Below are 25,762 nucleotides of genomic sequence, written 5' to 3'. Positions count from 1 at the left end.
TTCAAACTGTGCCGCTAGTTCTAGTCATAGAGATGTACAGCACAGAAATAGACCCTTTGGTCCAACTCATCCATGCTGACTAGATCTAAGCTAATCTAGTCTCATTTGCTAGCATTTGGCCCGTATCCCTCTAAACCCTTCCTATTCATATACCCGTCCAGATGAATTTTAAAAGTTGTAATTGTACCATCCTTCACTAGTTCCTCTGGCAGCTCACTTCATACACACACACACACAACCCTCTGAGTGAAAAAGTTGCCCCTTAGGTCCACTTTAAATCTTTCCCCTCTCACCATAAACCTATTCCCTGGAGTTTTGGATTCCCCCCACCCCAAAGAACCATTCTTTCAGCATTCACCCTGTTAGGTCCCCTCAGGATCTTGTATGTTTCAATGAGGTCACCATCTAAACTCCAATGGGATCAGGCCCAGCTTCTCATAAGATAGTCCCATCATCCCAGTTATTAGGTGACTGAACCTACTCTGAACTGATTCTCTGAGCATTGACATCCTTTCTTAAATGAGATTAAACTGTACACTGTGCTCCAAGGGTGGCCTCACCAACCCTCTATACAACAATAGCAAAACATGCCACTATTTTGAACCAGGGCCGAGATGGCAGAGAAGGATGCTCCAACGGGAGCTCTTCTGCTCCTTCTGTTATTTCTCACTTCCTCCCCCCAACCTTCTCTGTGGGGGGGTGTGGTCTCGGCCTGGTCTCTCAGTGGCTTGTGACTGGAAGCTATACAATGCTTTTTCTGCTCTGCGCTTCTGCAAGGAATGCTTCTGTCCAGAATCCTTGATTACGCCCACACCCCTGACCGACCGACCGACCGAGTTTAAGACCCGGTATTTGATTTCCCATCTTGAGGTTAGAGTGCACGCTGCTTATACTGAATCAAAGCAGCCAGTGTACCACCTCCCCTGGCCATGCCTGGCCACTGAGTATCCTCTTGTTTCTATTCTCTTGTGAGATGGCAAGGCCAGTGTTTATTGCCCTTGGACCAATGGGCGGCTTGCTGAATCATTTTGGAGGGCAACTAAGAGTTACCCATGCTGTGGGTCTGGAGTCACATATAAGTCAGACTCTGTAAGGATGGCAAATTCCCTTCCTTGAAGGATGTTAGTGAACCAGATGGGTTTGTTTTACAATGCAATATTTATAGAATTGCCATTAGGCTAGCTTTTAAAATTCAGTCCTTTTGTCCCCTCTCTTGTGACAGGTGACAGCTGCCAGTTTGCTGTTTGTAGATAATCCAGTTGGCACTGGGTACAGTTACACCACTGATGCTAAAGCATTTGCCAAAGACCTCTCCATGGTTGTAGCAGACATGATGGTTCTGCTGAAGGAATTCTTCAACATGAAGCCAGAATTCCAGGTAATGTCACTATGGGTCCTGTTGTGGATTACATGGTCTTTGGCTAGAAATCTCATCCCAAAGAGCAGGGACAGAACATCTGAAGTGGTTCCAAGACATCCGATCAGTTCCTCATGTCATGTGGATGGTTGTCCTTCCTGGTTTGATCTGTTTTCATTTCCTCAGCTTCTCTCTCTCAGGATCTCTGCCCTCAAACCCAGTCTGTTTCTTTGCCTGTAACCCTGCAACTTGGTTCTCTTCAATTACTTCATCAATTTCCTTTTGAAAGCTGTCGTGCTATCTGCTGCCACCATCGTTCCAGCTCCTACATTGCAGATCACCTCATCAGCTTCCTGGTGAATTCCCCTTGCCTCTCTATTCTTTAGCTAATTATTTTAAAGCTACGTGCTCTGTCTACCATTTACTCTTTAAGAGGAAATACATCTCTCATTTATATTATCAAAGCCCCACAGAAGTTAGAATGACTCTCTCTGTAATATTCTCAACTTGAAAGAGCACAAGACCAATTTTACCACTTGATGTAACTGAGTAGTAAGCACCAGCTGGAACTGGGCTAGATGTCTGGGAATAACATCCCATTCAGAGACTCCATGCTTTTAGGAGAGACTGGGGAGGGCTAGGTTGAGGAGGTGAGAGGGAGGGGGTTGTCAGGGTAAAAGTGGTGTCAAAACGTACCTGATTCTAACATCCCTGTCCTATGGAGACTGGACAAAGAGCTAGCAGCTGGACTCTGCCAATATAAGTAGAATACGCAGTAAAACATCAAACATCTGGTACCAGGCTGATGGATAATAAATGCTAACCTTGCCAGTGAGCCCTACGTCCTGGGACTGAATTAAAGATTTTTAAAAAATTAATTCACCGACTGTGGGTGTTACTGGCTAGGCAAGCCCAGAGGGCACATGAGTCAACCACACTGGGGTTGATATGGGGTCTGGGGTCATATGAAGGCCAGACCAGGTAAGGATGGTAGTTTTCTCCCCTAAAAGCCAGATGGGTTTTTCCTGATAATCGAAAATAATCTAAATCATTAGACCTTTAATTCCAGAATTTTTTGAATTCATAATTCCATCATCTGCCACTGTGACCAAACAGACTAAAACCAGGACTGGGAGCCCTCAAAGCTGAAGAATCCTGGATACCATCCTGATAAACCCCCTTTGCACCAGAACGTGCTGCAACTCCAGCCGAACTGTTCTTGCTATAACACTGGCATCCCCCTGACAATGGGATATTGTCTTGTACACACAAAGCAGGAAAAATCCAAACCAGGCAATTGCAACTCTATCAGTCTACTCTCAATCGTCAGTGTCTCAAACACTGCCAGCAAGTGGTCTTTGGGCAGGATTGACCCACTCACTGATCTACAGCTTAGGTCCTGCAACAGCCACTTGGGGCAGAGCTGGACACAATACTCTGAATTGAGGCCTTACCACAATACTCTGAATTGAGGCCTTACCACAATACTCTGAATTGAGACTTGGAAGTATTTGGTGTGAATTTCATGGTTTTGTATTTATAAATGTAAATATTCAACACACTTTCATCATCATCTTATCAATATGATATATATCATAATCATTTATCGGATACAAGCATTGTTGGCTGGTCAGCATTTATTGCCCATCCCTATTTGCCCCTTGAAAAGGTGGTGATGAGCTGCCTTCCTGAACTGCTGCAGTCCATGTTCAAATGCAACAAGATCTGGACAATATCCAGGCTTGGGCTGACGAGTGGCAAGTAACATTCACACCACACACTGTACACAGGCCCACAATGCTAGGGAGTTCCAAGACTTTGACCCAGTGACAGTGAAGCAACGGCAATATATTTTCAAGTCAGGCTGGTGAGTGGAATGGAGGGGAACTTGAAGATGGTGGTGTTCCCATGTATCTGCTGCCCTTGTCCTTCTAGATGGAATTGATTGTGGGCTTGGATGATGCTGTCTAATGATCTTTGAATTTCTACTTTGCTTCTTGTAGAAAGTATACACTGCTGCTACTGAGCGGCCGTGGTGGAGGGGGTTGGTGTTTGAGAGTGTGGTGCCAATCAAGCGGGTTGCTTTGTCCTTGGTAGTGTCAAGCTTCTTGAGTGTTGTTGAAGCTGCACCCATCCAGGCAAGTGGGGAGTATTCCATCACAATTGTGACTTGAGCTTTTGGGGAGTCGGGGGGTGAGTTACAAGCCACAGGATTCCCAGCCTCTGACCTATTGTATTTATAAGGTATGGAAATGTGTTGCTGGAAAAGCGCAGCAGGTCAGGCAGCATCCAGGGAACAGGAGAATCGACGTTTCGGGCATTAGCCCTTCTTCAGGAATGAGGAAAGTTTGTCCAGCAGGTTAAGATAAAAGATAGGGAGGAGGGACTTGGGGGAGGGGCGTCGGAAATGTGATAGGTGGAAAGAGGTCAAGGTGAGGGTGATAGGTCGGAGTAGGATGGAGGCGGAGAGGTCAAGAAGACGACTGCAGGTCAGGAAGGCGGTGCCGGGCTGGAGGATTCGGCTGAGACAAGGTGGGGGTAGGGGGGATGAAGAAACTGGTGAAGGTTCATTTTGCCTGAGATATGAACAGGCTAGATCTACAGTAAAACCTCGACATGAGTGTACTTCACTGCATCTGCTCATGAGCATGTTGACCATCCCAGTATGAATTGCAGGTAGACTAACTCTCACTGGGCATTGTGGGCCTACCTATAGCACTTAGACTGCAGTGGTTCAAGGGGCAACTATGGACAGGCAATAAATGCTGACCAGCCAGTGATGTCCATGACCCATGATAGAATAAAAATTTTGATTTTTCCCATGTTAGAAGTCTGAAATCAAAATATCAATTTCTTTTGAACAGAATGTTCCATTCTACATTTTTGCTGAATCCTATGGTGGTAAAATGGCAGCTGGTATTTCTTTGGAGCTGATTAAGGTAGGAGTATTCTGGAATGTGTGGAGTTCAGGGTTAAGGGGTTTGCCATTTAAGACTGAGGGGAGGAATTTCTTCACTGAGGGTGGTAGCACCGAGGGCTGTCGAAGCTGCATCATTAAATATAAGCAAAAGCTGAGAATCAAAGGTTCTGGGACAAATGTGGAGTTGATTATTGGATAAGCTGTGAATGGCAGAACAGATTCAGTGGGCTGAATGGCCTACTGCTGCTTGTGTCTTATGATCTTATTGAACTAAGTACAACCTACGTTTTGTTAATGCATATGTTTTTTGGTGTATTTTTGCAGTGAGTGTCAGGGAGTGTTTGCCGCCCTGGGTAAGCTTTCTGCAGTCAGTCACTGGTCACAGATGGTGTAATGTCAGTAAAATGTGTGATTTAGTCCAGATCTTTGCTAAAAGTGTTCAATGTAGACATGCAGACTTGGTGTTATTGCACAATTAATTTCAACATCGCCATGTATGAGATGGTACATGACAGTAGGGGGGAGGGGCCCACATTAACTTCAGTTAATAACAACTCAAAGGAAGAGAAGCATTTGGAGCTCAACATAACCCAATCATCAAGTAACAAAGCGACCAAATCAAACTACAGAAAAAACACAAACTTAACACACACTTAATCTCTTCACAAATAGCATAGAAAAAAACTGAAATTATTTTGAATTTGTATACAGCGTTGATTAGATTACACTGGGGATATTTTGATCAGTCTCTAAACTCTGTTATATTCCAAGGTTACAGTGAAAGTGGGCGAATTGTAAAAGCTGTATATGAAAATGAAAGCAGGAAAGGTGGACCAGGCTTGGGATCTTCCCTCTGGTAAAGAGAAGCTGAAGACACACTTGATTGAGGCCTTCAAGATTCTGAAAGAGTTCAATAGGGCAGATGTGGAGAAGATATTTTCACTAGCAGGGAGACCACAGACCACTAAGACAAGATGGTCACTAAAATCCCATTGGGAATGAATTCAGGAGAAACATCTTTCCCTAGAGAATGGGGAGAATGTGGAACTCTCTCCCACAGGTAGTGGTCAGAGTAGGATTGATACATTGAAGGGGAGCTGGATAAATGAGAGGGAGAACAGAGTAGGTTATCATGATGAAGGTGATATCGTGTACAGTAGAAACCTGTTGGATTGGATGTTTTCTGTCATTCTATCGGTACTGATGCATGATTCCATTCACAGGAGGTCCAGCTCAATCAAATCAAGTGTCATTTTGCTGGTGTGGCTTTGGGAGATTCCTGGATCTCGCCTCTGGGTATGGCTTCTCACTTCTCTCCATTAAATGGGAGAGGGACTGCACTGTGAGGAATGAGAGAGAGTCAGAACAGTTACCATCGTGCTGTGTCCTGGTGCCAGTATTAAAGCATTAATTGCAACAGCATTTTATTAAAATATAGTTTTAACATTAAGCACAGGTGAAAGAATGGCACATCACCTGAAGCAATGGCTGTGTACTCTGATATTAGCAGGGTTTTACATTTTACAATGACTGGGTTTGTATGGGGTCAGAATCATGTTCTACTGTCCACCTGAAAACACTTCCTTGTTTCTGTAGATTCAGTCCTGTCATGGGGGCCCTACCTGTACAGCATCGTAAGTATATAGTTTTGACCTTAAGACATTTTCTGTCTGTGTCTGCTATTTAAACTAAGATGTGTCCGTTTTCTCCAGTCTCTGCTTGATGACCAGGGGTTGGCAGAGGTCAACTCTTACACTGCGAGAGTGCAGGCAGCAATTGAAGCTGGTGATTATCAGAAGGCGACTGAGCTCTGGTCTGTAACAGAGGGGGTTGTTGAGAAAGTGAGTATCTGAGTGTGAGATCCCTCTTTTCAGTGTCTACTTTGTTAGGTATCTGACAAATCTGTTATAATTCTTTGGGAGCTCCCATTTATCTCTCCACCCCTGGAGGCTCCCTACCTTCATTCCTGATGAAGGGCTTTTGCCTGAAACGTAGATTTTCCTGCTCGGATGCTGCCTGACCTGCTGTCCTTTTCCAGCACCACTCTAATCTAGAAAATTCATAAGTCTGAGTGCAAAGAGACTTGGGAGTTCTAGTCCAGGATTCTCTCAAGGTAAACTTGCAGGTTGAGTCAGTAGATAGGAAGGCAATGATGGCATTTATTTTGAGAGGAATATAAAAGCAGGGATGTACTTCTGAGGCTCTGGTCAGACCACATTTGGAGTACTGTGTGTAGTTTTCAGCCTCATATCTCAGGAAGGATGTACTGGCCCTGGACCGGGTTCGGAGGAGATTCACGAGAATGGTCCCAGTAATGAAAAGCTTAACATCGGTTTGTTTGCTGACTCCGGGTCTAGACTCAATGGAGTTTAGAAGGATGAGGGGAAATCTAATTGAAATGTACAGAAGGACCTGGACAGAGTAGGTGTTGGGAAAAAATTTCCACTGGTAGGAGAGACTAGGACCCAAGGGCAGAGCCTTAGAGTAGAACATAGAACATAGAACAGTACAGCACAGAACAGGCCCTTCAGCCCACGATGTTGTGCCGACTACTGATCCTCATGTTTCTGTGACCATATGCATGTCCAGTAGTCTCTTAAATGTCCCCAATGACCTTGCTTCCACAACTGCTGCTGGCAACGCATTCCGTGCTCTCTCAACTCTGTGTAAAGAACCCGCCTCTGACATCCCCTCTATACTTTCCTCCAACCAGCTTAAAACTATGACCCCTCGTGTTAATCATTTCTGCCCTGGGAAATAGTCTCTGGCTATTGACTCTATCTATGCCTTTCATTATCTTGTACACCTCAATTACGTCCCCTCTCTTCCTCCTTTTCTCCAATGAAAAAAGTCCGAGCTCAGTCAACCTCTCTTCATAAGATAATCCCTCCAGTCCAGGCAGCATCCTGGTAAACCTCCTCTGAACCCTCTCCAAAGCATCCACGTCTTTCCTATAATAGGGCGACCAGAACTGGACGCAGTATTCAAAGTGCGGTCTAACCAAAGTTTTATAGAGCTACAACAAGATCTCACGACTCTTAAACTCAATCCCCCTGTTAATGAAAGCCAAAACACCATATGCTTTCTTAACAACCCTGTCCACTTGGGTGGCCATTTTAAGGGGTCTATGTACCTGCACACCAAGATCCCTCTGTTCCTCCACACTGCCAAGAATCCTATCCTTAATCCTGTACTCAGCTTTCAAATTTGACCTTCCAAAATGCATCACCTCACATTTATCCAGGTTGAACTCCATGAAGCCCTTTTAGAATAGAGGTAAGGAGAAATGTCTTCAGCCAGAGAGTGGGGAGTCTATGGTGTTCATTGTCACAGAACGCTGCGGGGGCCAGGTCATTGAGTGTATTTAAGACGGATGTAGATAGGTTCTTGATTGTCAAGGGGATCAAGGGTTATGGGGAGAATGGGGTTGAGAAACTTATCAGCCATGATTGAATGGCAGAGTAGACCCGATGGGCTGAATGGCCTAATTTCTGCTTCTGTGGCTTATGGTGCTATTTGTCATTGCCCAGCCAGAGGAATCCTCTGAGATCCCTAATTGTGTATGTGCTGCTCATGTCCACTTCCTGTATATAACACACTCTCATAAGTGCTCATGCCCTCATGTATACTCACAGGCATTCATGTACACACAGGTGCACATACGTCTACACTCTTTCTCTCACACACACGCACACATTAACATACTAACACAGGCGCACACATAAAACTCTCAGGCACACGTAAACATGCACACAGGCGTACACACAAAAGCACATGTATGCTGTCGGTTTCTCTCTCTCTTTCCCACCCCCCCTCCCCGGCCCAGACAGTGATGACTTTTTTCTCCATCACCTCCCCCACGCCCACTCCTGCCCCCATCCCCAAGTGACTCAATGCCCCAGAACTTACTCTGGTGAGTTTCTGGGCTAATTACTTGTAGGGGAGGGCTTCAACAAGGTGTAATTTTTCTTCAGGGGGTTTGAACACTGAGGTCCTACTGGAAGGAAATAGGCAATGTCTGACCTGTCACTTCCTTTCTGTTCCTGACGAAACCTGGTGTGAATTGTTTTGGCCCGGAATCACAGTCAGGCAAATTAATCATCTCCTTGGGAGCTTATAAGTTTTAGGATGGCTTGTCAAACAATTATCAGTGGAGCACAATTATCAGTGCACAACCTCCCAGTTAGGGCACCAGCACACATGCACGTGTGTGTGTGTATACGTGCGCGCACACACACACAAACACAAGTGCACACGAGCACACACAAACATAGGCTGTGGCAATAATTACTGTGGATAACATTTGGCTGCTTCTGTTATAGAATACCGATGGGGTGAACTTCTACAACATAATGACCAAACGGACAGACTCCGATTCTCCACAAATTATGCCACTGATGAGGAGCTCCCAACTAGGTGAGCAGCTTGTGGGAAATTAGTTTCTGTGACATGTGACACGATTTAGGATAACACTCTGGGGTGTCACTGAGAGAAATCTCCGATCTGAGGGCCAGCATGAGGCAGTGCCACACTGTTGGAGGGTCAGCACCGACGGAGGCCTGTAGGTCATCTTGCTGGTTGCTCGTTTCATTTTTGAGTAGTGGACTCTTATCTTGTAATGAAGTAACATTTAACTGTCAGATGATGAAAATTGCTGCTGTGTTAATCTCCAGAAATAAAAGCGATGGAGGTAAATGCTTTGGACTGATGGTGCTATGTGAACGGATGCTTAGATTCATCTGGTGCCTTGATTATTCAAGCAATTTAATCTAGTGAAGGAACAAAGTGCAATGAACAGTTGCTTTGTTTTATTGAATGAATCCAGGCTGTCTGTGGCTCTGTCTCTCAGACTTACTTTCTCACTTGTATTTTTGCAGTCAGTCTTTACAAACACCATATCAGCCCCCTGCAGAGTCCTAGCCTAGAATGGCTGATGAATGGGCCAATCAGAAAGAAGCTGAAAATCATCCCGGACTTTGTGAAATGGGGAGGTACTGTCTGTGGGGAACCAGGGAGGAGGTGGTTGAGGGAAGGGTTCAATATGTGCATCTATTTGTGACTTTTCCCTGTTCACCCCATTATTGAATTCCTATGTCCTTGCTGCCCTGTGTACCATGAATCCTTGAATCATGTTTGAATAATGTACATAAGTAGCTACTTAACCAGTCTCTTATCTGAAACCACCCAGGGCAGTCTAATGAGGTTTTCTCCAATATGGAAGGCGATTTCATGAGACCAGTAATCGACATAATTGACAAGCTGCTTATTGCCAATGTGAATGTCACGGTTTATAACGGACAACTCGACCTGATTGTGGACACCATGGGTAAGGAAAGATCACTGATAGCACTTGTTCTCTCTCTGTTTTGCTCTCTCTCTTTCACTTCCACACCCCCCCCACCCCCCCCCTCCCCTACCCACCATCGCCAGGCAGCTAACTGGAACCTATATCAGGGTTGTGTTATTCAGAGGAGTCAGAAACTTCAATGGATTTTCATTGAAAGTCTTTGACCAACATTGAGAGATAGAGGGACCCCAAAAAATTCAACAACCATAACATATTTTCAAATAAACGGAATAGTAAATTTTATTGAAGTCAATGAAAAAGAAACACCCCCCAGTCCCACAAATTTATATTTATAAATGTGCATTTATACAGAACTGTATTTATGTGCTGTCATTTAAATTTTTTTGTTAGAGTTCTGCAAAGCTGACATCAATCTGAAGCAATGCTAAGCTGGGTGTCTCGTGATACTTACGTGGTTCTGTATTTTATGCTATGGTTGTATTTAAAAATGGTTTTGGTTCCTCGAACAGTAATTTCATATGGGTTAAACAGGGAACCTATGGTTTATATATTGCTGTCAGTCATGGCTGAGTGAATAATTTTTAACTACAAGATGCATTGCAGAAATTCACCAAAGATCGGCACGGTGGCACAGTGGTTAGCACTGCGGCCTCACAGCGCCAGAGACCCGGGTTCAATTCCCGCCTCAGGCGACTGACTGTGTGGAGTTTGCACGTTCTCCCCGTGTCTGCGTGGGTTTCCTCCGGGTGCTCCGGTTTCCTCCCACAGTCCAAAGATATGCAGGTCAGGTGAATTGGCCATACTAAATTGCCCGTAGTGTTAGGTAAGGGGTAAATGTAGGGGTATGGGTGGGTTGCGCTTCGGCGGGGCGATGTGGACTTGTTGGGCCGAAGGGCCTGTTTCCACACTCTAAGTAATCTAATCTAATCCTTAGCCAGTATCTTCCAAACCCATGACCACTTCCATCTAGAAGGGTAAGGGCAGGAGATACTCGGGAACACGAAACCTTGCAAGTTCCCCTCCAGACATCCCTGACTTGGAAATATATTGCCATTCCTTCAGTGTTGAAAAATGTGTTGCAGCAGGTCAGGCAGCATCAAAGGAGCAGGAGAATCGATGTTTTGGGCATGAGCCCTTCTTCAGGAATGAGGAGAGTGTGCCAAGCAGGCTAAGATAAAAGGTAGGGAGGAGGGACTTGGGGGAGGGGCGTTGGGAATGCGATAGGTGGAAGGAGGTTAAGGTGAGGGTGATAGACCAGAGAAGGATGGAGGCGGAGAGATCGGGAAGAAGATTGCGGGTCAAGAAGACGGTGCTGAGTATGAGGGTCACTTCAGTGTCACTGGGTGAAAATCCTGGAATTCCCTCCCCAGGGGCAATGTGGCTGCACATGGACTGTAGCAGTTTAGGAAGACAGCTCATCCCCACCTTCTCAAGCAGGGGCAACTAGGGATGGGCAATAAATGCTGGCCCAGCCAGTGACACCCGCATTCCACAACATGAATAAATTTTAACAAATATCTGGGTTGGATTGAAAGTTCATAAATTTCAAATCCCACTGCAGATATTTCCACATAGACGGTTCTCATTTAGCATTGTAGCTGTATTCCTGAGAATTGCTACTTTAACTTAAATGATTTTAAGTGAATAATGGGTTTCTACAGGGGTCCAGGTTCAAGCCAGCGTTTGATTCCTAAGGACGTTTTCTTGCTCAGAGAAGCTAATCTTTAAGCTCAAATGTTTTCTGTACGTGTGTAGCACTGCACAATCCCAGGAGAAATAACTTGCAAAATGAATTAACAAATACAATATGAATTCATGTTTATAAATTAATTTATACATCTTGTGCGTTAAGCTGGGGAGGGGAGTGTGTTCTTGTTAACTTTACTGAAGTCAAGGAGTAAGTTTAATTTTGTTTCTTTAATATTCTATTCTTGTGATCTATAATTACCTAAATGTTGGCGCGGACTGACTTCATGCCAGTTGGAATGAACTTGAGGTGACTGGGACGCTGCTTATGTCACCATTCTGCCCACTGACAGGCATTTTGCTTTTTATTGTATGATTTGGGTCTTTATTGTTTTTCTGAGATGAGGGTATGTGGATATGCTGCAGCTCCATCACAAACACATTATCTCCATAATCCCTTTGTGCCCTGTGCAGTCATTGATCCAAGGGTTAAGTATCTCTCTACCAGTAATCAGGAAGTTAATTCCTCTCCAATCCTTTTCTGAAAACCAGCTGTGTCTACCTCAATACGTGAAGCCCTCATTCTTTTTATGTTGTAAATATACTGAACAGGGTGTCTCATTGATTAGGATGCCAATACAAAAAGGATCGTATGGAACTGACTAACCTGCTTGAGACTGCCCCTTGTGCTGGAAGAAAGTACTGCACTTGTGTAATTATTTTATTCACTTGTGGGATGTGGGCGTCACTGGCTTGGCGAGCATTTATCGCCTGTCCCTAGTTGCCCCTTGAGAAGGTGGGGGTGAGCTGCCGCCTTGAACCGCTGCAGTCCATGTGCTGTAGGTAGACCCCCAGTGCTCTGCCGTTCCGCTACATCATGGCTGATCTGATCAACTTCAAGTGTATTTTTCTGTAAACCCGGATTTTCAATCAATGGGTGCTGTAAGAATTGAGTTTTTGATACTTTTCTGAAGATCCCGTAGAGGGAGTTTCAGGATTTTGACCCAGTGACACTGAAGGAATGGTGATATGTTTCCAAGTCGCTGGTGGGCTGGTGTTCCTGTGTGCCTGGTGCCCTTCTCCTTCTGGATGGAAGTGGCCATAGGGTGGAAGCTGCTCCCCAAGGATCTTTGGTGAATTTCTGCAGCACATCTTGTAGTACACGCTGCTGCTTACTAAGCATCAGTGTCATCGAGTCATGTAGCACGGAAACAGACCCTTGGTCCAATTCATACACGCCGACTACGTTTTCCAAACTAAACAAGGATATTTGTGTGTTTTTGTCCATATCCTCCTAACCTTTTCCTATTCATGTACCAATCCAAATGTCTTTTAAATGTTGAAAATGTACCTGCATTTATCATTTCCTCTGACAGTTCATTCCACACCTCAGCCACCCTCTATCCGAAAAGGAGCCCTTCCGATTTCTTTTAAACTTTCTCCTCTCACCTTAAACATATGCCCCTTAGTTTTGAACTCCCCTAGGGAAAAGACCCTTGCAATTCACCTTGGTAATGCCCCTCATGATTTTATAAACCTCTCTAGGGTCACCCCTCAAACTCCTATGCTCCATTGGGGGAAATAAAGTCGCAGTCTATCCAGCCTTTCCTTTATAACTCTGGTTAATTCTTTCTGAACTGTCTCAAATTTAATCATAGGTTGACCAGAAATGTACACTGATAATAAAGCAACTTCTAAAAATGTACACAGTGCTCCAAAAGTGGTCTCACCAACATCCTGTACAACCCCAACATGACATCCTAAGTCGTATACTCAATGGTCTGAGCAATGAAGGCAAGCATGCTAATGCCTTCTTAATCACCCTGTCTACCTGTGACGCAAGTTTAAAGAATTGTGTACCTGAACCCCTAGGTCTCTCTGTTCTACAACATTACCTGGGGCCCTACCATTAATTGTATAAGTTGTGCCCCTGTTTATTTTACGAAAATGCAATACCTCACATTTATCTAAATTAAACTCCAAGTGCCACTCCTCAGCCCATTGACCCAATTGATTCCAAAGGTTGGAGGAGTGATGACACCATATCTTGTCGAAAGGACTAGAGCAATGTGTTTTTCGGTAATGGAAGAAAAGAATAATTTATCTCTGGGATAGTAAGAAAACATTAAAAACTTAATTCTCATGGCACAGATCAGTTGGTAATTAAGGTTTATGGTGAGAAAAGGCAGGGAAGTGCATCAGGTTAGCCATGTTGACTAACCAAGGAGACTTGATAGACCAAGTGGCCACTTCTGCTTCTATATCTTATAGGCTTATGATCAAATGGGTCCCAATGTTGGGTGACTCTGATGTAGCGATGCACAGTGCAAATGTGTTGTATAGAGTAAGAAAATGTCTGGGGAGAAATTATGATTAACAGCTGCAGTAACTTGTATTTAGGTTGTGTCTTAAATGTGTTAGAAAATGAAGGTAACATCATTGTGATATCAAAAAGTTTTAGCTCCAAGTCACATTAGATTATTAGGGCTGGTGTCCAAAAGCTTTGTGAAAGGAGGATGTTTTGAGAATCTTGAAGGAGGAAAGTGAGGAAAAGGGGTGGAGATAGAATTCTTGGGATTAATGTCCAGGCCACTGAAGGGATGGTGGCCAGTGATGGAGAGATTGAAATTAGGGATAGAATATAGAAAAGTACAGCGCAGAACAGGCTCTTTGGCCCATGATGTTGTCGAGGATTAATGCAAAATAAAATAATCTAACCAACGCACCCCTCAACTCACTGCTCTCCACGTGCATGTCCAGCAGTCACTTAAATGTCCCTAATAACCCTGCTTCCATCACCACAGCTGGCAACACATTCCACGCATTCACAACTCTCTGCGTAAAGAACCTACTTCTGACGTCCCCTCTGCACCATTCTCCTAATATCGTAAAACTATGACCCCTCGTACCAGTCAATCCTGCCCTGGGGAAAAGTCTCTGGCTGTTGACTCTATCCATGCCTCTCATTACCTGTATACCTCGATCAGGTCACCTCTCTTCTTCCTTCTCTCCAGAGTGATAAGTCCGAGCTTAGTCAACCTTTCTTCATAAGGCAAGCCCTCTAGTTCAGGCAGCAACCTTCTTTGCACCCTCTCCAAAGGTCTGTATCTTTCCTATAATAGGGTGACCAGAACTGGACACAATATTCCAAGTGTGGTCTCACCAGGGCTTTGTAGAGCTGTAGCAAAACCTTGCAGCTCTTAAATTCGATCCCCCTGTTAATCCCCCATATGCTTTCTCACAACCCTATCCACTTGGGTGGCAACTTTGAGGGATCTATATACTTGCACACCCAGATCCCTCTGATCCTCCGCACTGCCAAGAATCCTGCCTTTAATCCTATATTCAGCATCGAGTTCAACCTTCCAAACTGCATCACTTCACATTTATCCAGGTTGAACTCCATCTGCCATTTCTCAGCCCAGCTCTACATCCTGTCTATGTTGCGCTGCAGCCTGCAATACCCCTCGATACTATCAACGGCACCTCCAACCTTTGTGTCATCTGCAAATTTACTAACCCACCCCTCAACCTCCTCATCCAAGTCATTTATAAAAACTACAAAGAGCAGAGGCCCAAGAACAGAGCCCTGCGGGACCCCACTCAACACTGACCTCCAGGCAGAATACTTTCCATCTACATCCACTCTCTGCCTTCTCTTAGCCAACCAATTCTGAATCCAGACAGCCAAATCTCCCTGTATCCCATACCTCCTGACTTTATGAATGAGCCTACCATGGGGAACCCTATCACATGCCTTGCTGAAGTCCATATACATCACATCCACAGCTCAACCTTCATCGACCTGTCTTGTCACCTCCTCAAAGAGCTCAATAAGATTTGTGAGGCATGACCTGCCCCTCACAAAGCCATGCTGACTGCCTTTAATCACACTGTGCTTTTCCAAATAGTCATAAATCCTATCCCTCAGAATTCTTTCCGAAACTTTACTGACCACAGATGTAAGACTGACTGGTCTGTAACTGCCAGGGATTTCCCTATTCCTCTTCTTGAAAAGAGGAACAACATTTGCCTCCCTCCAATCCTCTGGTATGACTCCCGTGGAGAGTGAGGAGGCAAAGATCTTTGCCAGTGGCTTAGCAACCTCCTTTCTCGCTTCCTGGAGCAGCCTAGGATAAATCTGGTCTGGCCCTGGGGACTTATCAATCTTAATGTTTGCTAAAATTTCCAGCACATCAACTTCATCAATCTTGATCTGTTCAAGCTCATATCCCAGCTCCTCAAAGTTCTCATTTACAACAAGGTCCCTTTCCTTGGTGAAAACTGAAGGAAAAAACTCATTTAGGGCTTCCCCTATCTGCTCAGACTCCACGCACAAATTCCCTCCGCTATCCCTGATCGGCCCTACCTTCTCCCTGATCATTCTCTTATCCCTCATGTATGAGTAAAATGCCTTTGGGTTCTCCCTAATCCTTCCCACCAAGCCTTTTTTGTGCCCCCTCCTGACTCTCCTCAGTCCATTTCTGAGCTCCTTTCTAGCAAGCCTGTAATCCTCTAAAGCTGTGCCTGATCCTTGCTTCCTCCACCTTACTTAAGCTGCCGCCTTCTTTTGACGAGAAGTTCCTCTGTTCTCGCCATCCAAGGTTCCGTAATCTTACCCCTCCTTACCTGTCTCAGAGGAACAAATTTGTGCATAACCCGCAACAACTGCTCCTTAAGTAGTCTCCACATGTCTGCTGTGCCCTTTCTGTGGAACAATCTGTACTTCCCAACCGCTGTCTGGTAGCATCATAATTCCCTTTTCCCCAATTAAATATCTTCCCTTGGTAACTGCTTCTTTCCCTCTCCAAGGCCATGATAAATGTGAGGCAGTTGTGGTCACTGTCACTAAAGTGCTCTCCCACCGTGAGATCTGACACTTGTCCTGGCTCATTGCCGAGCACCAAATCCAAAATGTCCTCTCCCCTCGTCGGCCTGTCTACATACTGAGTAAGGAAACCCTCCTGAACACACCTGACAAAAACGGCTCCATCCAAACCATCTGCACTTAGAAGGTTCCAGTCAATATTGGGAAAGTTGAAGTCACCCATAACAACAACCCTGCTACATCTGCATTTTTCCAGAATCTGCCAGCCCATGAGTTCTTCAATCTCCCTCCTGCTATTAGGGGATCTGTAGAAACCTCCCCAATGCAGTGGCTACTCCCTTGTTGTTCCTAACTTCCACCCATACTGACTCAGTAGACAAACCTTCCTCAACAACCTCAACTTTAACCGGTCCCTTTGTTTCACCACGTGAGAAACCTTCCTGATAGATTCAATATATCCTGTCACTGTCCTGTCTGCAACTGCCCTCCTTTCAGATATGTAGCTCTGATTCCCACCCCCTGCCAAACTAGTTTAAACCTTCCTGAACCACACGAACAAATCTCCCACCCAGGACATTTGTGCCCCCCCAACCCCCCCCCCCAGTTCAGGTGCAACCTGTCCTTCATGTACAGGTCCCACTTTCCCCAGAAGGTATCCCAGTGGTCTAAGTATCTGAAGCCCTCCCTCCTGCACCAGCCTCGCAGCCACATGTTAAGCTGCATTCGCTGACTGTTCTTCATCTCACTATCTCGTGGCACCGGTAGCAAACCTGAGATCACTACTCTACTCGTCCTGCTCTTCAGCTTCCAACCTAACTCTCCGTAGTCACTTTTCAGATGCTTAATCCCTTTCCTGGCTATATCATTGGTGCCAATATATACCACGATTTCTGGCTGCTCACCCTCTCCCTTCAGAATCCTGCAAACCCGATCAGTGACATCCCGAACCTTGGCACCGGGGAGGCAATGTACCTACCTGGAGTCCCGTTCCTGATCACACAATCTCCTGTCAATCCGTCTAACTATTGAGTGCCCTACCACTAGCGCTTTTCTATTCTTCCCCCTTCCCTTCTGAGCCTCAGTGCCAGAGACCTGACAACTATGGCTTTAGGTGGGATTAGGATACTGAGCTCAAAGGTCAGCCATAATCATATAAAATGACAGCGCAGGCCCGAGGGATTCAATGGCATGCTATTGCCCCAGTCTTCTGTTTCTCTAGTGGGTACGTCCTCAGGTTGAAAAAGAAAATTTTCCTATACACACTTAACAAATTCATCTCCATCCAAGCTTATCAACAGTATGGCAGTTCCAGGCTATGTTAAGGCATTTAAAATCTCCTACCATCACAACCCTATTATTCTTACAGATAACTGAGATCTCCTTACAAATTTGCTTCTCGATTTCTGGCTGACTATTGGGAGGGCCGATAGTACAATCCCAATAATGTGATCATCCTTTTCCTGTTTCTCAGTTCCACTCAAATTACTTCATTGGATGTTCTCCCAGAAATATCCTCCCTACGTTATAGCTCACCAAAAACCCTACTGCTCCCCTTCCCCTTCTCTCTCTTCTCCCCCCCCCCCCCCCCCCCCCCCCCCCAAACTTCCTGTCCTTTCTACAGCATCTATATTCGAGAACACAAAGCTGCTAGTCCAGTTCATCCCTGAGCCATGGTTCTGTATTAGCTATGATATCCCAGTCCCATGTTCCCAACCATGCCCTGAGTTCATCTGCCTTATCTGTCAGGTGCTAGCAGAAAGTGAGGACTACAGTTGCTGGAGATCGGAGTCAAAAGGGGTGGTGGAAAAGCACAACAGGTCAGGGAGCAGGACAGCCAACACTTCATCAGGAATTCCTGATGAAATACTTTTGCCTGAAACATTGACTCTGCTGCTCCTCGGATGTTGCCTGACCTGCTGTGCTTTTCCAGCGCCAGTTTTTGATTTTGATCTGTAAGGCTTGTTGCATTGAAGTAAGTGTAGTTTAATTTGTCTGATGTAACTGGATTTCTTCTTCCTTGTGCCTGCCTTGAAAATGTAAGTTGCTCCCCTTTTATATTGGAGCAGCCTCACCTTGTGTCTTTTGTGACTATGTCTTTGGATCAAACTACGCCGCACACATGCTCACTCGCACCCCTCTGGAATATGCCCCCCCACAGGCCGGTATATTAGTCCTCTTCCAATGCAGGTGCAGCCTGTCCTTCATATACAGGTCACTACTACCCCAGAAGAGATCTCAATAATCCAAAATGATGAATCCTTGCCCCTTATACCAGCTCCTTAGCCACACATTTATGTGCTCTACCCTCCTATTTCTCCTCTCTCTCTAGCACATGGCACCGGGAGTAATCCAGATATTACTATTCTCGAGGACCGACCTTTTAAACCTCCTGCCTAACTTCCCATATTCTCTCTGCAGAACCTTGTCCCTTTCTCACCCGATGTTGCTGGCACCAACAGGTACAAGGGGTGGCACGGTGGCTCAGTGGTTAGCACTGCTGCCTCACAGCGCCAGGGACCCAGGTTCTATTCCTGTCTCAGGCAACCATCTGTGTGGAGATTGCACATTCTCCCTGTGTCTGTGTGGGTTTCCTCTGGGTGCTCCAGTTTCCTCCCACAGTCCAAAGATGTGCAGGCCAGGTGAATTGGCCATGCTAAATTGCCCATAGTGTTAGGTGTGTTAGTCAGAGGGAAATGGGTCAGACCCTCACCTGCCCCCTCTCTGCCCACTCCAACTTGTCAATGTCCTTGAAGTTCCACACTGTCCACCTCACAGTTTACAATTTTTACACACTTCGTGCCATTTGCAAACTCTGAAATCGTGCCCCATGCACCAAGATCCAGATTACTGGGGAGCAGAGCAACGACAGCCAGGTCTGTCACTCAGACTGGCTCCACTATAAAGGTATATCATGCTCCAAGCAATCGATTATGATAGAGGACACTCTAGTCTGGGGCACAGACAGACATTTCTGCAGCTGACAGGATGGTGTGATGCTTTCCTGGTGCTAGGGTCAAGGATGTCTCAGAGAAGGTGCAGAATATTCTCAAAGGTATTAGATTAGATTAGATTCCCTACAGTGTGGAAACAGGCCCTTCGGTCCACAAGTCCACACCGACCCTCCAAAGGATAACCCACCCAGACTATGGGCAATTTAGCATGGCCAATTCACCTGACCTGCACATCTTTGGATTGTGAGAGGAAACTGGAGTATCCAGAGGAAACCCACGCAGACACGGGGAGAATGTACAAACTCCACACAGTCAGTCACCTGAGGCAGCAATCAAACCTGGGTCCCTGGTGCTGTGTGGCAGCAGCAGCGCTAACCACTGAGCCACCGTGCCATCCAAATTGATAGGGAGAGACTGTCCCCACTCATACAAGAAACAAGCGGGCATAGATTTAAAGTAATGAGAAATGGGCTGACTAGTGGAAAGTAACATTACCTGGCATTTGTGTGGCACGAATGACCTTCACCAATAACAGACAATCTAACCACTGCCCCTTGACATTCAATTATGTTACCATCACTGAATCCCACACTATCAACGTCATGGGGGTTACCATTGACCAGAAACTCAACTGGATGTGCCACCAAAACACAATGGCAACAAGAGTTGGTCAGAGTCTTGGAATACTGTGGCAAGTAACTCCCCAAAGCTTATCCACCATCTCCAAGGCATAAGTCAGGAGTGGGGGCAGCTCCAACAACACTCAAGAAGCTTGACACCATCCAGGATAAAGCAGTGCCCACTTGATTGGCACCACATCCACAAACATTCAATCCCTGCTCCACCGATGCTCAGCAACAGCAGTGTATACTATCTACAAGGTATACTGCAGAAATTCACCAAAGATCCTCAGACAGCATCTTTCAAACCCATGACCACTTTCATCTAGAAGGACAAGGGCATCCGATACATGGGAACAGCACCCCCTGCAAGATCACCTCCGAGCCCCTCACTTCCTGATGAAGGGCATATGCCCGAAACGTTGATTCTCCTTGAATGCTGTCTGACTTGCTGTGTTTTTCCAGCACCACACTCTCGACTCTGATCTCCAGCATCTGCAGTCCTCACTTTCTCCAGGCTCCTCACTATCCTGGAAATATATTGTTATTCCTTCGCTGTCATTGGGTCAAAATCCTGGAAGTCCCTCCCAAAGAGCTTTGTGGGTCAACCTACAGTAGGATTACAGCGTTGGAGGAAGGTAGCTCACTCCCACCTTCTCAAAAGGAAACTAGGGACAGGCAATAAATGCTGGGCCCAGCCAGTAACACATCCCACAAGTGGATAAAAAGAATGTGCAAAAGAAGCAAGGATGAAGTGACAAAAAACTTTCTCACCCAGCGGGTAGTTAGGGTCGAGAATGTATTCTCTGGTAATCGGGTAGAGGCACATTCAATTGAGACATTCAAGAGGAGACTGAATTTTTTTTAGATAAAGATGGTGTACTGGGAAATGGGAAAAAGGCAGGAAATTGCTAACTGATAGTGGTACAATGGGTCAAATGGCTGCCTCCAACACTGTAACAATTTTGTGGATCATTAAGTATATTCAAGGCTGAGATACTGATTTTATTTTTAATAAGGGAACTGAAGGTTAGGGAAAATGCAGCAAAGTGGAGTTGAGGATTGTCAGATGAGTCATGATCTCATTGAATGGCAGAGCAGACTCGATGGGCTGAATGGCCAACTTTGCTATGGCTCATCGTATTATTCACTTTGGAAGAACAGAAAAGCAGAATTGTTTAACGTTATAAATGTTGATATTCAGAGACACATGTGGAACAAAAAAAAAACAAAAATATCAGGCAGTTAGAAAGGCCAATACGTTGTCCTTTACTACATGGAGATTGGAGTGTAGGAATAAAGAAATCGTGCTTTAATTATTCAGGGTTTTTGATGAGACCACATTATGTGCAGATTTGGAGTCCTTATTTGAAGAAAGATGTATTCAGATCAGAGGCAGGACAGTTCAGTAAATTGGAAAGAGTGGGTTTTCCCATAATAATAGGCTGAGTAAATTGGGTCTAGATTTTCTGGAGTTTAGGGAATGAGAGGCAGTCTGATTGAGACATACAAGATTCAGGGGCTTAATGTGACCATCACTGGTCGCGGGGAATCTGAAACAGCTTTGGGATAATGGTCCAATCATTTAGGATTGAGATGAGCACAATTTACTTTGAGGAGTAGATACATCTCTGGAATTCTGGACCTGAGAGGTTTGTAGGTGCTTCGTTGTTAGATACAATTATCCCAGCCTTATATAAATCTAAGCTGTCTCAGAAATAGGAGGAGTTGAAGCCCAAGATCAGCCATGATCATATCGAATGCTGGAACAGGCTTGGTGGGCTGAATGGTCATGTCTCTTGCTCTTATGCCCAAAATAGATGAATGCAACTTTTCAGGGTTACAAACCTGGAAAATATTAAATGGGGAGAGGTGAGGTTATGAAGGGATTTGAAACAGGAAAGCAACGGCTGAAGACAAGGCGGATATCAAGAAGCAATAGGTAGTGAAGGTGAATAGACTGAAGGGTGTGGGTGAAGAGAGTCTTGGGGCATCAGATACAGGATTGTCTGAAAGTGCACAGGGCAATGAATCTGTGCATTGGACAAGAACTTGTTAAAGCACAGCAAATGACTGGAGGCAGCTCAGTGCCATTATAGAAAGGAGAGTGTGGATTCGCCTGGATAGAAACTACAGTTGCTAGTTCAGGACTGAGAGATATTGGAAGTTTTCCACTGGAGCAGAAAAGGAAAATAGAAGATTTTTCTCTCTTTGTCTATCTCTCTCTCTCACTCAATCCAGGGCAGGAGATGTGGGTGAAGAAGCTGAAATGGCCAGGTCTTCCTACATTCACCAGTCTGCGCTGGAAACCTGTGTACACTCCATCAAAGCTCTCGGATACTGCTGCATTCTATAAGCAGCATCAGAACTTTGCCTTCTTCTGGATCCTGAAAGCTGGTCACATGGTGAGTGATTTGTTAACTTCCTGACAGTCTGGGATACCACTTTAATGTTTCAGAATGTAGTTAAGGGGTAAAGAGGTTTGGGAGCTAAAAGGAAAATGTCATCTTGCATTTATTTAGTCTCTTCCATGACCACAGGGATGTCCCAAAGTACTTTACAGCCAAAGAAATATTGTTCTTTAGGTGCTGTAACGTAGGAAACCTGGCAGCCAAACTGTGTACAGCAGGATTCCACTGACAGAAATGTCCTCATAACCAGATTCTCTGTTTTGGTGATGTTTGTGGAAGGGAAGTATTAGCCTTTGATCATGCCTTCAGCTCCCCGGACCCTAATCCCTGGAACTCCTTTGCTCTTTAAGAACCTTATCAGAGGTTCTCCTTCATTCTTCTGAAAGGCAGTACCTTTTGAAAATGAAGCAGTGCCTCAGTACTGTACTGAAGCCTTGGCCTAGATATTTATACTTCTGGCATGGATCTTGAACCCACAAGCCTGCTCCTCGAGGGGTTGATGGGATAGTGCTCATGGAGGATAAACGCCAACACAGACTGATGGTATTGGCCACCTGTTTCGTAGTATTTCTGCAAGTCTGTTGTCTCTTCTATGTCTGTGTATTATAGATTCAGTAAAAACCCTCTTTACAGGCTAAAGGTTTTTGGTCCGTTTTAATGCGTGCTTTCCATAATCTAGGGAAGAACACAATGATTACAACCACTGTGTTTGCAACAACTTCCTTTGTGACCCTGATCCTTATTCTCTAATGGCTATGATTGTTTTAGTTTCTGCTTTACCTCTTGATTTTCAAGTTTTTTGTCTTCTGCAGAGGATAAAAATACAAAATTCTTGTTCAACACTTCTGCCATTTAAAAAAACGTTAGGGGATGTAGGTGCTACTGACTGGGTCAGATTTATTTCCTGTCCCTCATTGGTTTTGTGGTGGGGCTGAGCTGCCTTCTTGAACCACTGCAGTCCATGTGCTGTGGGTTAACCCACAATGCCATTAGGGGGGCATTCCAGGATTTTGACTCAGCAACATTAAGAAATGGCAATATATTTCCAGTTCAGGATGGTAAGTGACTTAGAAGGGCACTTTACAGGGGGTGGTGTTCCCATGTGTCTGCTGCCCTTGTCCTTCTAGGTGGAAGTAGTTGTGGGTTTGGAAGGTGCTGTCTGAGGATCTTTGGTGAATTTCTGCAGGGCATCTTGTAGATAGTACACACTGCTGTTACTGAGCGTTGGTGATGGACGGAGTGGATGTGATGACAATCAAGAGGGCTCCTTTGTCCTGGATGTTGTCAAGCTTCTTGAGCGTTGTTGAAGCACTCGTCTTGACGTTTCCTGGTTTTCCATTATTATTTCTCCAAGCTCCACCTCTAAGGGACTAATGCTCACTTTATTTACTCTATTCCTTTTTAAAAAACTCTTACTATGTTATATTTCTAGCTAGCTGTCTCTTAAACTGCATTTTAGAGACATTCTTTGTTGGTTGAGAATCTGTTCAGTACTCTGATCTACCACTTTTTCAATCTTCCTTAGCTAGTTACAGATGATGCTTTCTTCCCTGACTGTCTCTTTTTTTAATGGAATATATCTTTGTCCTGGGTAATGAAATGTGTTCTTGAATGACTGCCACTACTCTCCATTATCCTACTTTTAAGTTGCTTTCCTAGTTCAGATTACCAATTCTGTCTTCATTGCCTTTTAGCTTTAGATCCACCCTTCTCCCATTGAAACAGAATGTAAAATGCTCCCATGTTATGATCACTATTGCTTGGAGACTCTGTTACAATAGCATAATTAATGTCTCTTTGCATGGAGCTAGATCTAAAATAGCCTGCTTCCTAGTTGGTATTTTGAAATAGCAGTCATGTAGCAGAAATGCCACTGGACTGGTAAACCATAGCCCCCTTGCCAATGCTATGGGAACATGGGTTTGAATCTACCATGGCAGATGGTGAAATTTGAATTCAATAAAATTTGGAATTAAAGAACTAGACTAATAGTGACCATATAATCACCATTTTTGCTGAAAAAAGAAGCCATCTGGTTTGCTCAAAGGAAATCCTTGTGTGGTCTTGTTTTACATGGTGATCCAGACCCAGAGCAGTGTGGTTCTGTGTTGGAAAAGGCTGAAGATAACAGGCACTGATAAGACGCCTGTCAATGGGCTGCTATGTGAGTGGAATTACGCTGAGTCAGTGAGGTTTGCTAAGAGTTAGAAATGAAAGTGCCAGCAGTTCCTGTTTTCCATCAGATAAGGTATACATTGGTCATGTGCATACAGAATTCCAAGTAATACACACACTTGGCACAGAGACTTGTGTATAAAAAGCCTGAAGAAATTCCTTTGTTCAACAACATTACGAAGACTAACGTTGTAAGAAGGTACCCTATGTCAGGAGGCATGGTGGTAGGGTGAGGGTTGGGGTTCTTGAGCAGAGCTTTCAGTTAGCCAGCTGTGAATTGTCCTGGGTAATAACATTTGGGTTTAGTTATAGAATTCAGATTAGTGAAAGACAGACAGTAATTGAGGTGTCTTAATAAATGAATTGTGGTTTCGTAGAACTCTGAGTGTCTCCGCGGTATCTTCATCAATGTACTAAGTGTTGTGTCTCAGATGGGCAACGTCGGAAATGGCTGAGCAAGCCACTCAGATGGGCAACAAATGTTAGCCTTTGCCAGTGATGCCCACATCTCATTAAAGAATAAAACAATCCTTACTCTTGGGAACTAATGCTTCTCCTTCATTCAGTCTCTGGAGATTAAAATTCCCCACGATTATTGTAGTACCTTTCTTGCAACCTCAATTATTGTTTTCCTTGTGTACTCTGTCTTACCCCAGCCATTGTTATCTATTAAACTACTCCCAAAAGCAACCTTTGCCTTTGATTGATGTGCAATTGTGCTCATGACTGTTATTTCTTTGTTTTCAGATTCCATCTGACCAGGGAGAGATGGCACTGAAATTATTATGGATGGTGACAGGACAGGAGTAGCTGTAAAAATGCTGTTCAAATCCATGATTAGTTTGTGGTGTCACCCGAGATTTGGGGCTGGAGTTACTCAGGGAGACAAGCCATTCTGTGAAGAATGACCCAGACAATGGCACCTGGTTAAACCTAATATTGTTGCTCCTGGTGCAGAGTAGGGATGTACTCAAATGTCAGAATCATCTTTTCTTGATTAAAATGAACTCTGATAGCTTCCTGTGACTGCCTGTCTGTTTTATCCATAGGTGTGCATGGAACAACGCTCCATTCTGTCCCTAGCCATAAGAAATAGGAGCAGGAAGAGGTCATTTGGCCCCTTGAGCCTGATCCACCATTCAATAGGATCATGGCTGATCAAACATTCCTCATGACCACTTTCCTTCCTTAATACTGTAATCCCTGATTGCTAGACTGAGCAAGAATCTATCTGTCTCAGCCTTAAATATACACAAGGATTATAGAGCCATAGTTCTCTGTAACAAGGAGTTCCAAACGCGCACAACCCTCTGAGCAAAGAAATTCCTCCTCATCTATTTTTATTAAAAACTGACATCCCTTTATTCTGAGACTATGCCCTCTAGACTCTCCCATGAGGGGAAGCGTCCTCTGTGTTTACCCTGTCAGGCCCCTTTAAGAATTCTATAGTTCTCCATGAGCTCACTTCTCATTCCTCTAACCTCGAGGTAGCAGAGTCCCAACCTG

General features: G+C 44.7%; 1 protein-coding gene across 1 annotated transcript in view; it reads left to right on the top strand.

Annotated features, from left to right (window-relative positions):
• Window positions 1-25,275, top strand: part of scpep1 (serine carboxypeptidase 1) — a 27,530-nt gene extending 2,255 nt beyond the window's left edge. Inside the window, exons 3-12 of the mRNA XM_088000792.1 lie at window positions 1,223-1,378; window positions 4,222-4,296; window positions 5,501-5,573; window positions 5,874-5,911; window positions 5,990-6,118; window positions 8,600-8,693; window positions 9,155-9,268; window positions 9,466-9,603; window positions 21,912-22,075; window positions 25,004-25,275. Of these exons, the coding sequence (XP_087856918.1) occupies window positions 1,223-1,378; window positions 4,222-4,296; window positions 5,501-5,573; window positions 5,874-5,911; window positions 5,990-6,118; window positions 8,600-8,693; window positions 9,155-9,268; window positions 9,466-9,603; window positions 21,912-22,075; window positions 25,004-25,066 (1,044 nt within the window). The 3' untranslated portion in view covers window positions 25,067-25,275. The remainder of the gene's footprint in view (window positions 1-1,222; window positions 1,379-4,221; window positions 4,297-5,500; window positions 5,574-5,873; window positions 5,912-5,989; window positions 6,119-8,599; window positions 8,694-9,154; window positions 9,269-9,465; window positions 9,604-21,911; window positions 22,076-25,003) is intronic.
• The last annotated feature ends 487 nt before the right edge of the window (window positions 25,276-25,762 follow it).

This window comes from Chiloscyllium plagiosum, unplaced genomic scaffold (assembly GCF_037043375.1).
Source record: "Chiloscyllium plagiosum isolate Xiang-an unplaced genomic scaffold, Cpla_swu_hap1 HiC_scaffold_25, whole genome shotgun sequence".
Lineage (NCBI taxonomy): Eukaryota > Metazoa > Chordata > Chondrichthyes > Orectolobiformes > Hemiscylliidae > Chiloscyllium > Chiloscyllium plagiosum.
The sequence above is the reverse complement of the archived record's forward strand: the minus strand, read 5'-3'. Positions and strand labels throughout refer to the sequence as shown.